Source organism: Aulonocara sp. 'chitande type north' Nkhata Bay, linkage group LG15, assembly GCF_057382095.1.
Source record: "Aulonocara sp. 'chitande type north' Nkhata Bay isolate Kocher_YH1m ecotype deep benthic linkage group LG15, A_spYH_male_GT1.1, whole genome shotgun sequence".
Taxonomy (NCBI): Eukaryota; Metazoa; Chordata; class Actinopteri; order Cichliformes; family Cichlidae; genus Aulonocara; species Aulonocara sp. 'chitande type north' Nkhata Bay.
The window spans coordinates 25,207,469-25,219,745 of record NC_141358.1 but is presented as its reverse complement, the minus strand read 5'-3'; the positions used below and the strand labels follow the sequence as shown (position 1 = coordinate 25,219,745).

The 12,277-nt window shown below is 44.4% G+C and overlaps 1 protein-coding gene across 4 annotated transcripts in view; it reads right to left on the bottom strand.

Annotated features, from left to right (window-relative positions):
• Nucleotides 1–1,682: 1,682 nt before the first annotated feature.
• The window catches only part of senp6a (SUMO specific peptidase 6a), a 29,717-nt gene continuing 19,122 nt past the window's right edge, over nt 1,683–12,277 (bottom strand). For 3 of the 4 annotated variants that reach the window (XM_086265160.1, XM_086265162.1, XM_086265159.1), the window contains 13 exons: nt 11,097–11,130; nt 9,084–9,272; nt 8,791–8,984; nt 7,314–7,513; nt 7,035–7,151; nt 6,802–6,924; nt 6,620–6,712; nt 6,186–6,517; nt 5,805–5,893; nt 5,567–5,655; nt 5,390–5,458; nt 2,536–2,686; nt 1,683–2,434 (listed from right to left, as the gene is read on the bottom strand). In XM_086265160.1, coding sequence (XP_086121286.1) covers nt 2,198–2,434; nt 2,536–2,686; nt 5,390–5,458; nt 5,567–5,655; nt 5,805–5,893; nt 6,186–6,517; nt 6,620–6,712; nt 6,802–6,924; nt 7,035–7,151; nt 7,314–7,513; nt 8,791–8,984; nt 9,084–9,272; nt 11,097–11,130 — 1,917 coding nt within the window. In that variant the 3' untranslated portion in view covers nt 1,683–2,197. The remainder of the gene's footprint in view (nt 2,435–2,535; nt 2,687–5,389; nt 5,459–5,566; nt 5,656–5,804; nt 5,894–6,185; nt 6,518–6,619; nt 6,713–6,801; nt 6,925–7,034; nt 7,152–7,313; nt 7,514–8,790; nt 8,985–9,083; nt 9,273–11,096; nt 11,131–12,277) is intronic. The other variant, XM_086265161.1, reaches the window with a different exon arrangement.

Below are 12,277 nucleotides of genomic sequence, written 5' to 3'. Positions count from 1 at the left end.
ACATCTCTTAAGAACACTGCCTGCTAAAAAAAAACAAAACACATATATAAAATAAAGTCACCAGCAGGACTGAACAGAGCAAATTAGAAAGAACCTTCCACTGGATAATTACTACAGCGATTAATTTGGTTCAAGGGATTTAACACTAGCTGATGCAGCTGCAGTGAGCAACTCTGGTGGTCGTGGGAAAAGACGTTATACTCCGAGATTATCAGCCAAGAGCCTTTGTCATAGCCCAACAGCCTCTAACTGAGCATCAGAGGCCTGACATGGAGACGTCCACCTTCCAGACTTGAGCGTAAAATCCTGAAGATGAATTCAAAACTTGGATTTTTAGGGAGTGAACTAAATTATTGCTGAGGAAAGACCAGGCACTGTTAACACCAGACTTACTGTGAAGCATGGGGGTGATAGCATTATGTGTGGGGTTGCTTCTCAGGTTCACAGATTGGTCTGATATGAAGGGAACTAATTAACGCAGGTTCACACAGAGACGTTCAAAGTCCTCTCGGCATCTAGGCGGCCCAGATGAAACAGCCAGGAGTGAAGCAGCTCCTTAATCTGCTAGTTCAGGGGTGGGCAATTCCAGGGCTCGAGGGCCGGTGTCCTGCGGGTTTTAGATCTCACCTTGGGTCAACACACCTGAATCACATGATTAGTTCGTTACCAGGCCTCTGGAGAACTTCAGGACATGTTGAGGAGCTAATTTAGCCATTTAAATCAGCTGTGTTGGTTCAAGGACACATCTAAAACCTGCAGGGACACTGGCCCTCGAGGCCTGGAGTTGCCCACCCCTGGGCTAGTTCAGCAGCGTCTAGAGCAGGGGTGGCCAACTCCAGGCACTCCTTGCAAGTCAAGGAAGACATTCAGGTAGATGGATGAGGTCACAGAAAACTCCAAACATTGGTGAAAACAAAATTCAGCAGAGTTGATGTTTGACATACCTGCTTCATTTCACTTACAGTGGCTTGCAAAAGTATTCGGCTCCCTTGAACTTTTCCACATTTTGTCAGCCACAAACATGAATCAATTTTATTGGAATTCCACATGAAAGACCAACACAAAGTGGTGTACAATCAGACATGATTTTCGTTCCACTTCATTTTTAACAAATAAATAACTGAGAAGTGGGGTGTGTGCAATTATTCAGCCCCCTGAGTCAATACTTCGTAGAACCACCTTTTGCTGCAATTACAGCTGCCAGTCTTTTAGGGTATGTCTCTACCAGCTCTGCACATCTGAATGTGTACGGAAAGGACAAAGGACATGTGAGGGGGCTGAATAATTACACACACCCCACTTTGCAGTTATTTATTTGTAAAAAATGTTTGGAATCATGTATGATTTTCGTTCCACTTCTCACGTGTGCACCACTTTGTGTTGGTCTTTCACGTGGAATTCCAATAAAATTGATTCATGTTTGTGGCTGTAATGTGACAAAAGGTGGAAAAGTTCAAGGGGGCCGAATACCTTTTCAAGCCACTGTATATCAACAGCACGTAGCTGGGAGGATATTTTCCTGCTACATTTACACCCCTCCCACATCACGCTCAAACCAAACCTCCACCTGAAGCTGGAGCCCGGATCAGCTGACCGGCGGTCCGCGCTGTGACGGTGGGTGTCGATGTTGTGGCTGAGGAAACAAATGAGAAGCTAAGGCAGAGGAAGTGCTCTTGCATCAAAAGTTTTCTTTTAATGCTGAAAATTTATCCACTCCACATGGAAGAGACACAACAAGCACTGAACTACGACCGTGTGATTCACGAGCTGGAAATCAACTCTCCAAAAACTGTTTCTCTCCTCAGACGGGTGGATCCTTATAACTTAGACAGCAATTTTCTGTTCTTTTATTCTTCTCCTTCTGTTTGTCTACACAAACCTGAAAGCTTAGAAAATAACCAATGCGAGAGCGAGACAGTATCTTCTGCAGGGATCCTCCTGCAGAGAGAAGAACATCTACGAAACATAACTTAACGGGGCACTCCATGAATGACTCGTATAACAGTAAATTACAAAGGCAGCGGGAGAAACTCCGGCGTATTTACACTTCATCATTTATTCAGTACAAAGTTCAGGTGTGGTCTGTGGTTAACGGAGGGAGGTGAGGAACGTTTCAGACACGTCAAAGTGAAACCAGCAGCGTACAATCAGGTCCACGCCCCCCTCCCACGCCAAACAGGAGGGGGGTGAGGTGGATTCAGGGTCTAATGGGTACGTTTGGCAGTCTGCCGTTCAACCCAGATGTCTCTTCGATCTCCGGCTCCTCTGGGGAGCCCGGCGGAGCCTCGACCTGGTCAGACTCCTTCTTGTCCAGTTCCTGCTGAGCTTGAATCTTTCGGATAAGCTCCTTGATCTCCTCGCGCTTCGTTTTCATCCTCTGCTGAGGGAACCACTCCAACAGGTTCATTGGCAGGTGGAAGCTGGGAATCGGATTCTGTACGGAAAGGACGAAGGACAAATGTCACTTACAGAGCAGCCTGAATTTTCAACTCCTGACCAGAACTGCACCGATGTCCAACTCTATAAAGCTCTCACCTCAAAGAAGCTCTCCACATACTGCAGGATGTAAACGCCACAGTCGCTGAAGTTGTCCTGCTGAGGGACGCGTGGGCTGGAACCCTTCATGACGTCCTTCCCAAAACTCCTTTGAGTGCCTTTACGCACCTCCCACTCTACCTCCAGGTACCTAAAACAAACGCAGACGCAGTCAGACGCCACGAAACCCACAGAGCAGGTCCGAGTAGCCTCAACGTTAAAGCATTTTATGCACTCCAAGCAGATTACTTCTATGATTGATAAATGGAGGCAACTGATTGGTCGCTGGGAAGATGCGTCAGCACAGGTGCTGTGTGTGTGTGTGTGTGTGTGTGTGTGTGTGTGTGTGTGTGTGTGTGTGTGTGTGTAAGCAGAGGACTGCAGAACTCGAATAAGTGATTTTCATACAGTTTGGGTTTCTCATAAATATTTATGCTGACATTCTTGATTAGGTTTAAAATGTGTGTTTAACACAGTAATGATGATTTTGTGCAAACAGCAACAGGTAATCAAATAACTGATGACTGTGCAGCAGCTTTTTAAAAAGAAATCTTCTGCTATAAAAACTGTAAATTTTACAACAAACAATAAAAACAACTTTCTGAACTTTCCAGCCATGACTCCAAGTATTCGCTGGTATGTGGATTTTTTTTTTTTTTTTTAATTTCTCCCACACCATACAGGGAGTGCAGAATTATTAGGCAAGTTGTATTTTTGAGGGATAATTTTATTATTGAACAACAACCATGTTCTCAATGAAAGCTATTTTAGGGGGATATCTGTGTGTGCAGGTGACTATTACTGTGCATAATTATTAGGCAACTTAACAAAAAACAAATATATACCCATTTCAATTATTTATTTTTACCAGTGAAACCAATATAACATCTCCACATTCACAAATATACATTTCTGACATTCAAAAACAAAACAAAAACAAATCAGCGACCAATATAGCCACCTTTCTTTGCAAGGACACTCAAAAGCCTGCCATCCATGGATTCTGTCAGTGTTTTGATCTGTTCACCATCAACATTGCGTGCAGCAGCAACCACAGCCTCCCAGACACTGTTCAGAGAGGTGTACTGTTTTCTCTCCTTGTAAATCTCACATTTGATGATGGACCACAGGTTCTCAATGGGGTTCAGATCAGATGAACAAGGAGGCCATGTCATTAGTTTTTCTTCTTTTATACCCTTTCTTGCCAGCCACGCTGTGGAGTACTTGGACGTGTGTGATGGAGCATTGTACTGCATGAAAATCATGTTTTTCTTGAAGGATGCAGACTTCTTCCTGTACCGCTGCTTGAAGAAGGTGTCTTCCAGAAACTGGCAGTAGGACTGGGAGTTGAGCTTGACTCCATCCTCAACCCGAAAAGGCCCCACAAGCTCATCTTTGATGATACCAGCCCAAACCAGTACTCCACCTCCACCTTGCTGGCGTCTGAGTCGGACTGGAGCTCTCTGCCCTTTACCAATCCAGCCACGGGCCCATCCATCTGGCCCCTCAAGACTCACTCTCATTTCATCAGTCCATAAAACCTTAGAAAAACCAGTCGTGAGATATTTCTTGGCCCAGTCTTGACGTTTCAGCTTGTGTGTCTTGTTCAGTGGTGGTCGTCTTTCAGCCTTTCTTACCTTGGCCATGTCTCTGAGTATTGCACACCTCGTGCTTTTGGGCACTCCAGTGATGTTGCAGCTCTGAAATATGGCCAAACTGGTGGCAAGTGGCATCTTGGCAGCTGCACGCTTGACTTTTCTCAGTTCATGGGCAGTTATTTTGCGCCTTGGTTTTTCCACACGCTTCTTGCGACCCTGTTGACTATTTTGAATGAAACGCTTGACTGCTGCATCCCTCTGCAAGATATCTCACTATTTTTGACTTTTCTGAGCCTGTCAAGTCCTTCTTTTGACCCATTTTGCCAAAGGAAAGGACGTTGCCTAATAATTATGCACACCTGATATAGGGTGTTGATGTCATTAGACCACACCCCTTCTCATTACAGAGATGCACATCACCTAATATGCTTAATTGGTAGTAGGCTTTCGAGCCTATACAGCTTGGAGTAAGACAACATGCATGAAGAGGATGATGTGGACAAAATACTCATTTGCCTAATAATTCTGCACTCCCTGTACAAGGTCTTCATCAGGCCCCATCTTAATCACCTTATAGTACCATATCACCTCATTAGAGCTCTTCGCTCTCGCTCTGCAGGCCTACTTGTTGTTCCTAGAGTATTTAAAAGTAGAATGGGAGGGAGAGCCTTCAGTTTTCAGGCCCCTCTTCTGTGGAACCAGCTTCTAGTTTGGATTCAGGAGACAGACACCATCTCTTTGATAATGTTTGTCTCCTCTAAGATTAGGCATCAAACTTAGCTGACTGCAGCATCGGGTTTCTTTGGTTGTGTTCTGTATTAACTTGAAGCTGCGGTAAAGACACACTCATTGTTTTGGTTGCAGAGTAGCACAGCTACAGGTGAGCAGGTCCAAGATTTTAAAATTACATTTTTGTCAGTTTACTCCTTTTAATTAACCATAAAGACTTTATAATACCATTTTATTTAATTCAGTTAAGTTAGGCATTTATTAATGCTATGCAAAAGTAATGAGCATTTTAGGCTACAGTGCTAAAAGAATATATTAGTAGAAATAACATAATATATAAATAAATCAGTGACTGTAAAAATAAATAACTGGATACCTAGAGTTGTTTCCTGTGATAGAGGGGGCTAATCGTGTAAGACAAGCTATATAGAAATGATCATTGGCCTATTTTCATACGACATGGACTTAAACAGTGACGAATACCAGGAATGAGCCAGATGTTTGTCAGTGCAGATGTGGACACTCACTCTCTCAGAGTTTTGACCACGGTGGATCGAGCCGGGCCTCTCAGGGAGTCCATGATGAGAATACAAGGCCTGAAAGAGAGAACACACGATTGTGTGAGCGAGGGCTCGCTCTGCTCTTTGCTTCAGCAGGGCAGCGGCGCCCTCTGCAGGTGGAGTAGCAGCAGTGCGTGCACTCACTGTTTGCAAAGGCTCTGTTTGGTTGTCAGGCTCGAGGCGTCGGAGCCGAGACCATCTTCAGCCAGAGTCCCGTCCTCGCTGCACTCGTCCTGCACAGACACAGAACTCATTGAGTGTGTGTACGCACACGCACGCACACACACACACACGCACACGCACACACACACGCACACACACACACACACACACGCACACACACACACACACGACAGGAAACACTCAATGAAGGCTGAAGCACCTGACAGGAGCTCTGGTCATCGGAGAAGGTGTAGGGGTCGTCGTCCATTTTTCCTGAACCGTAGCACATACTGATTCTGTGCAATCCGCCTAGAAATCGCAGAAACCAATCAACAGATTATTAAACAGAAGAAAACTTGAATACAAACTTTCATCAAACCCTCAGCAGGGTGAGAAGGGCGTGATGAAGATGCCTCTGTGAGGCAAACTCCCTGCTACGCCGTTGTGTGCAACATGTAGCTTTGTTTTCATTAAATGCCTCTCGAGAGACGAACGTTTCAAACTTCACCACATTCTGGTGTATTAAGTAAGTTTAACTACCCCGTGTTTCTCTGAAACGCCCTTACTGAACCACTGGTCAGAGCCCCGGTGCTCGACTCACTCGTGTATTGTTGCTCGCCGTTGACCTGGCCATTCCCTGACATTGCAGAGGGCTCTTGCTGCCCACCCTCCGTGAATGCAGGGCTTTCAGTAGCGAGTTCGCCATCAGTCAGATCGTCCAAGGACCCCTCCGGAGCTCCTCCGGGTGAAAGCTGCTCCGAGGAGCTGTCCAGCCCGTCTCTGTCGGGAGACAGAGGCCGGCAGTGGTCCGGGATGTTCTCCTCAGACTCTGCGGTGAGGGTGGCGGGAAACAGGCTGTGGTACAGCGGGTTCTGCTCAAGCACCGGACGGTCAAGGCCCGGGAAGCAGATAACGGCCAGGTACCAGTGCGCTCTGAGGAAATAGAAACAGAGCTTCCGTCATTCAGCATTTCAACGGCTTCACAGGACCAAAGCTTCCCATGAAAAACAGCCGAGTACAGATCCAGACACTCACGACTCATTGATAGGAACGAAAATAAAATCCTTCTGGAATAGATCAACATGTCGAGTCCACGTCTTTACCCTGTTGTGCTTCCTTTTCTGGATGCTGGGAAACCAAAAGAAGTCAGGTTTAGGAGTCAAACCGTCAGACAATTATCTTTAAAAACATCCGGTGCAGGCAGAGGCGACACTCACGGCAGGTTTGTGGTGTCCGGGGCGTTCCTGCGCTCTCTCTGGTTCAGCCGTTTGTAGAAGAAAGAGCTGAACACATGGATTTTTTGTGCATCTTCTTTTTTTAACTTCTCTAAAACTAAATATCTAAACAGGACAGGAAGAAAATGTCACCGAAAATGATCTCAGCCTTAAAAAACAAAACAAACAAAAAAAACCCCAGAATGATCTTGAGTATAGACGACATGAAAACTTACTTTAAATAAAAGTCTATGATAACATCGTTAAGGAATTCCCCATCATTAAGGCAGTGCAGGTCTTCATTAGTGACGGTTATTCCACCTTTGGCTGGAGGAGGAGGGTACACCATTAACCTGCAACACAGAGATGAGGGTAACAGCAGCGCCATCGACAGGGCAAACAGTTAAACGACTCCTGATACTGAAAAGTAAACGTGACGCTGTGATTTAAACTGCAGGATTAGTTTTGAATTGAACAGGTCAACAAGCCCTGCAGGGGGCAGCAGAGGTGCTCACTTGATGATTGGTCCGGAGAAGGTGGGCTGCAGGTCGGTCATGTCGTCTTCATCATCTTCAAAGAAGGCGCTGGTCTGCTGTCGGGTGGCCATCCGCGTGCGCACAGGCATGCTGACGGATGCTACGGGGGAGACCTGTGAAGCCTTGGTTACTGGGGAGGAGGCGGGGGTGAGTTTGGGTGGGGTGTGTACCGGCGTCACCTGCAGAGAGCAAAGAAGAGAAGAAAGAAAAAAAGAAATAAAAGGTAGCGCAATATTTAAAAAAAAAAAAAAAAAAAAAAAAGGAAAAGAAATCTGGCTTTTAATCTTAAACTGTTTGACCAGCTGCAGTCACTGTGGTATAACACAATACCACATAAATATGACCATATAGATAAATTGATTATGGCGTGTTTTTATATATAAAAACACGCCATAATCAATTTATTTTTCAGCCCTGGGGGTGGATAGTGGATATGAGTCATCAGGCGTTAGGGATGGGTACCGGTATCTGGTGCAATTATGGCACCGGTTCTGTCATAAACGGTAGTAACCAGACCGAAAAGCAGCGCACATTTCGGTGCTTTATTTCGGTGTTTTTTTCCCCCCTGAGATGTCATACAATTTGAATTCTAGCCAATCATTTTACCTTTCCGAGGATAGTAGGCGGGGCCAGGTACGTACGTTCTTTTAGAGCAGAGCTACAGATTAAAAATGCCCAAAGCAAAGCGGTCAAAAGTCTGGCTGTACTCCACAGCAAAAGATGCAAACTCAGCAGCCTGCAACAAGTGCTTTAAGCTGATACTGTGCAAAGGAGGTAACACCTCAAATCCGATGAAACAGCTGGTGATGCAAAGCGTTTTTTTTTTTTTAAAAGCCGAGAAATGCGCCGTATTTGGTAGCTTGCTGCAAGAACTCACACCGAGCACATCTACTGCGGGTGTGGTGCCTGTTATCGGACCCGGAGTTAGCAACATCCCCCAAGAACCCGAAGAGGAGAGTCCTGGCCCCTAGCCCTGCCAGTGTAGCAGAAATGATGACGGATGATGATGGCAGCAGCAGCCGTTCTTCTCTGGGCGAGTAGCTTAATGTTGTTCGTGTGTAATTTACGTTGAGTATGCTAACCACGTTATTACATTAATGCATGTAAGGTGAACTAGCAAACACTGTCGTAGTTACATGCGGCTGTCTTCTTGTTTGATGGCAGATACTCCCTTCACCCTGGCCAAAAAGGCTAAAATGACCAAAGAAAAAGTGGGAAACAGCTGAACATGAGAGGTTTAGGACAAAGTTTGTGTTCTCCATTCTTTAAGCACTGGTTCGAGCACAGTTTCAAAAGTACCGGTTTGGTACTGGTATCGGATAAAACCTAAACGATACCCATCCCCAGAGGGCGTCCAGTTTACTGCATAAATGTAATACTGGTACATATAAACGTTAACCTCGAACATTACATAAGCCCAGTTTTGACTTTATTTTGAGATCTGCAGGTTTCCCACCTTCTCCTCCCTCTGCTTTGTTGCCTTGTTGTAGTTGACGAGTCGGATGTTGGCCTCCTCGAAGGGCAGCTTGGCAGGGAAGGGGATGAGTTTGTTGGTCCTGCCGATCTCGCCCAGGATGTCCTCCAGGATCATCTGCTCCTTCATCGGCAAGCCGTTCTCGAAGATGAGGACGATGTACTTCTCGTCCGACTCTGGCGGTGAGAAGGGGTAGCGGTCTGACTTGAGTTTACTTTGACTCAGCGTGAAGACACGTCAATGCCACGCCGCCAAGGAAACATTTGTGTACTCACCGTCTCCTGTGCAGTCGTACCACTGGCCTCCCTTCTCCTTGGACATGTTGAGCTGAGTGCGCAGGCGCTGGCACTCCTGCGGGGTTGTCTGGAAGAACAAGACGGGAAGTTTCCGCACGTTGCACCACTCGCAGCTGATCAGCTCCGACGCCTGAAGGCACACCTTCTCTACAGTGCCGCGCTCTGAGCCTGAAGGTGGACAAATGGACACATTTCAGGAAAACAAACAAAAAAAACGAACAGGGACGCCATGAGGGTGCGTTTGCGTAAACAACAACTTTATTTTCACGTTTGCTGAAGCTCAGAGTTTCTGTCCTCCACATGTTTTCATCGGTTTATAAAAGAGAGATCACAGGTTCATTTAAGTGTTATTAATTATTAGGAAATGTACACCAAACACCTGCCCCTGACACCCTGCGGGCTTCCTCCACCCTGATGTCATGTGATTTATTTAATCATTTATCTGATCAGTGGCAGCGTGCTGCAGTCTGCTGCAGTTTCAGGGGTTTTTTTCTCCCCCTAGTAACAGCTCTGATCTCTGCTGACGAGCACAAAGAGGAAACTGCACAGCTGCATTTCTCTGAAGTAGAGCTGGGCGATATGAGATTTTTTCATATCACGATATGTTTTTTTCATTTCAGGCGATAACGATATCTATCACGATATAAGCCAAATAACTATATTTGTAAGATTTAATTGTGCCGTTGCTCACAAGTAAAATGTGAAATAATCAGCAGTTCAACAGGGTAGATGTACTTAAGGAACATGAGACTTTTTCAGATAAATAAAGGCAAATATTGCAAACTACACAAAAGGCAGCCGCTAAAGCGTTTAAGTTTCAAAATAGAACAAACGAAACAGACTAAATTGTCAATTCCACTTAGAAACAAAATATTAATTCTAAAAATAAATCTAAGTTTGTTTTACAGAAGAACAGACAAAACTGACTAACTTTTGTCAGTATCAAATAAACTGAGAACTAAAAGGAAATTCTCAATCTCTCCTTGTTGTATAGCTTAGCTTTTCAAACAGTTTTAACAGTTACTTTAGTCTGACAAAAGCCGAATGACGAATTAGCGCTTCCAGTCAGAGACTGAGGCTACGTCCACACGTACACGGGTATTTTTGAAAACGGAGATTTTCCGTTTTTGTTTTAAAAAAATAATCCCGTCCACACATAAAGGCAGAAATGAAGGGAAACGCTGCTATGAACATGCCAAAGCAGCAGGTGGCGCTAGATTCCTAACCGTGCAGAAATGTTGGCCAATCAGAAGTCTAGAAGCCTCGGTGGGAAAAAGTAAACAAAGCTGGGGCATAGAAGCAGAACCGAGTCGTATGTGTGGAGGGACAGTAACTGTGTGTATATGTAAGCATTTAAACACTGCAGAGAGTAGAATTAACAGTATTGTAGAAATTCATTTCACCGAAACAATAACGTGGCGCACAGTGTGACGCATGCACCAGTTTATTGTATTTCCAGACTTGCTTTCGGCACAATTTACAGTGCACGCTACTCTGTTTTTTGTCAGACTTGAAATAGCCGAAATACCTTCACACTACGGAACTTCTATGGCTCTTCCGTTCGACAATCTCTCCGGCATTGGAACCATCATCTGTTTTCTCTTCGGTCACGCTCGGTTGATTTTTCTAGTCGGCACACTCATTTCCTCCATTACCCGCTGGCTGCTTCCCAAACAAACACACGTGTGGCTTGGCACTTGTGCTGTACGTAACAAGTCACGCGACGTGACGCTGCGGCTGTGATTGGTTCGGCTCTGCGCTACTTAATTTGGATTGGCTGACCTTTTTTTTTTTTTTTTTTTTTTTTTAGGAGGACAAGAGCGGCGAGGTCTATCGCGATAGCTTAATTTCTCTATCGAGTAAAAGTTATATCGCGATACATATCGTTATCGTACTATCGCCCAGCTCTACTCTGAAGCAATGTTCAGCATCCATCATCATCTTCCTCCTCTCTGCGAGTTATTTAATGCCATCATTAGTGCGGCTTCATACCTTCGGTCTCCAGCTGGATGTGCTCGATGGAAAACTGAGGAGACAAAAGAACAAGACAGACTAATTTATTGTCACCGGACTCAGGATTCAATCAGTTTTTAAATTTGAGGCTTAAATCTCAGGTTTTAAAACATTTTTATTTTTTACATTGTACATCGGTAGAGGCTAAGCCTACGCTTGAAGCCACTGAGGTGTTCGATGGCAGGGGTGACGCGATGCCACCGTTATGAATTTTCTTGTCACAGTCCAATAACTCCAGTCGTACTTATCGCATCTGTTTAACATCTTTATTGCATTCCATCGGTTGTTTTAGTTATTCAAACTTTCTTTATCCAACATCATTTATCATGAAAATCACAACAGTGCAGCGGTCACAAACTGTTTGTTTCTTCTGACCAATAACACCTGACACCAATTACCCGTGTCTACCTTAAATGCAGTTCCATAAACACGCCATACCTTAACACACAAAAAGTGACCCCTAGCGTCACACATAAGGTAACACCACAAAAAATGGCAACTACAATTACGGTACATCTAATTAAATCTGTTTAATTAATCTGCCAGAAGTCTAAATGTGTCATCTTATTTATTATTTATTTATTTATTTACCAGCAGATTTGTCTACTGTAGATCCTTATAACTCTTCTAATACAAATTCAGTCATTTTTCACATATCAGCAGTTTATGTCTTGCTGCTGGTAAGTGTTTAAAACTCTTCTTAGAATACTAACATAAAAGATCATTTAATGAAAAATAGACCCCTTCATCCCCCACCGCTGATTTTTTTTTTGGTTTGTATAATAGCTTACACTACAAAATTCATACTCTGAAAATCATCCAAGTTAAAGTCCCTGAGAGAACACAGAAGTGGAGTGAAAGTATAAACACACTCAAGTTCTGTGTAAAAACTGCAATCGAATTAATTTCTCTTTATCAGGATTTAATTATCCTAAGCTAACCCAGAGGTTCCCCTGTGTGCTCACATGAAAGAGGTGGCACTGCAGCATCCCAATCACAGTTATGGGTAAGTGGCTGTTTTCACAAATAACGTGAAACTGCACTACGAGAGTGACATGCTAAAGGTGCATGCTTAAGCTCTTTGGTCAGTAAGACATCACTAGCTGTTTCTGGGTCCAAATTCTGCTTCAGGTCCCAAAGTCAAACAAACACTGCAGCAT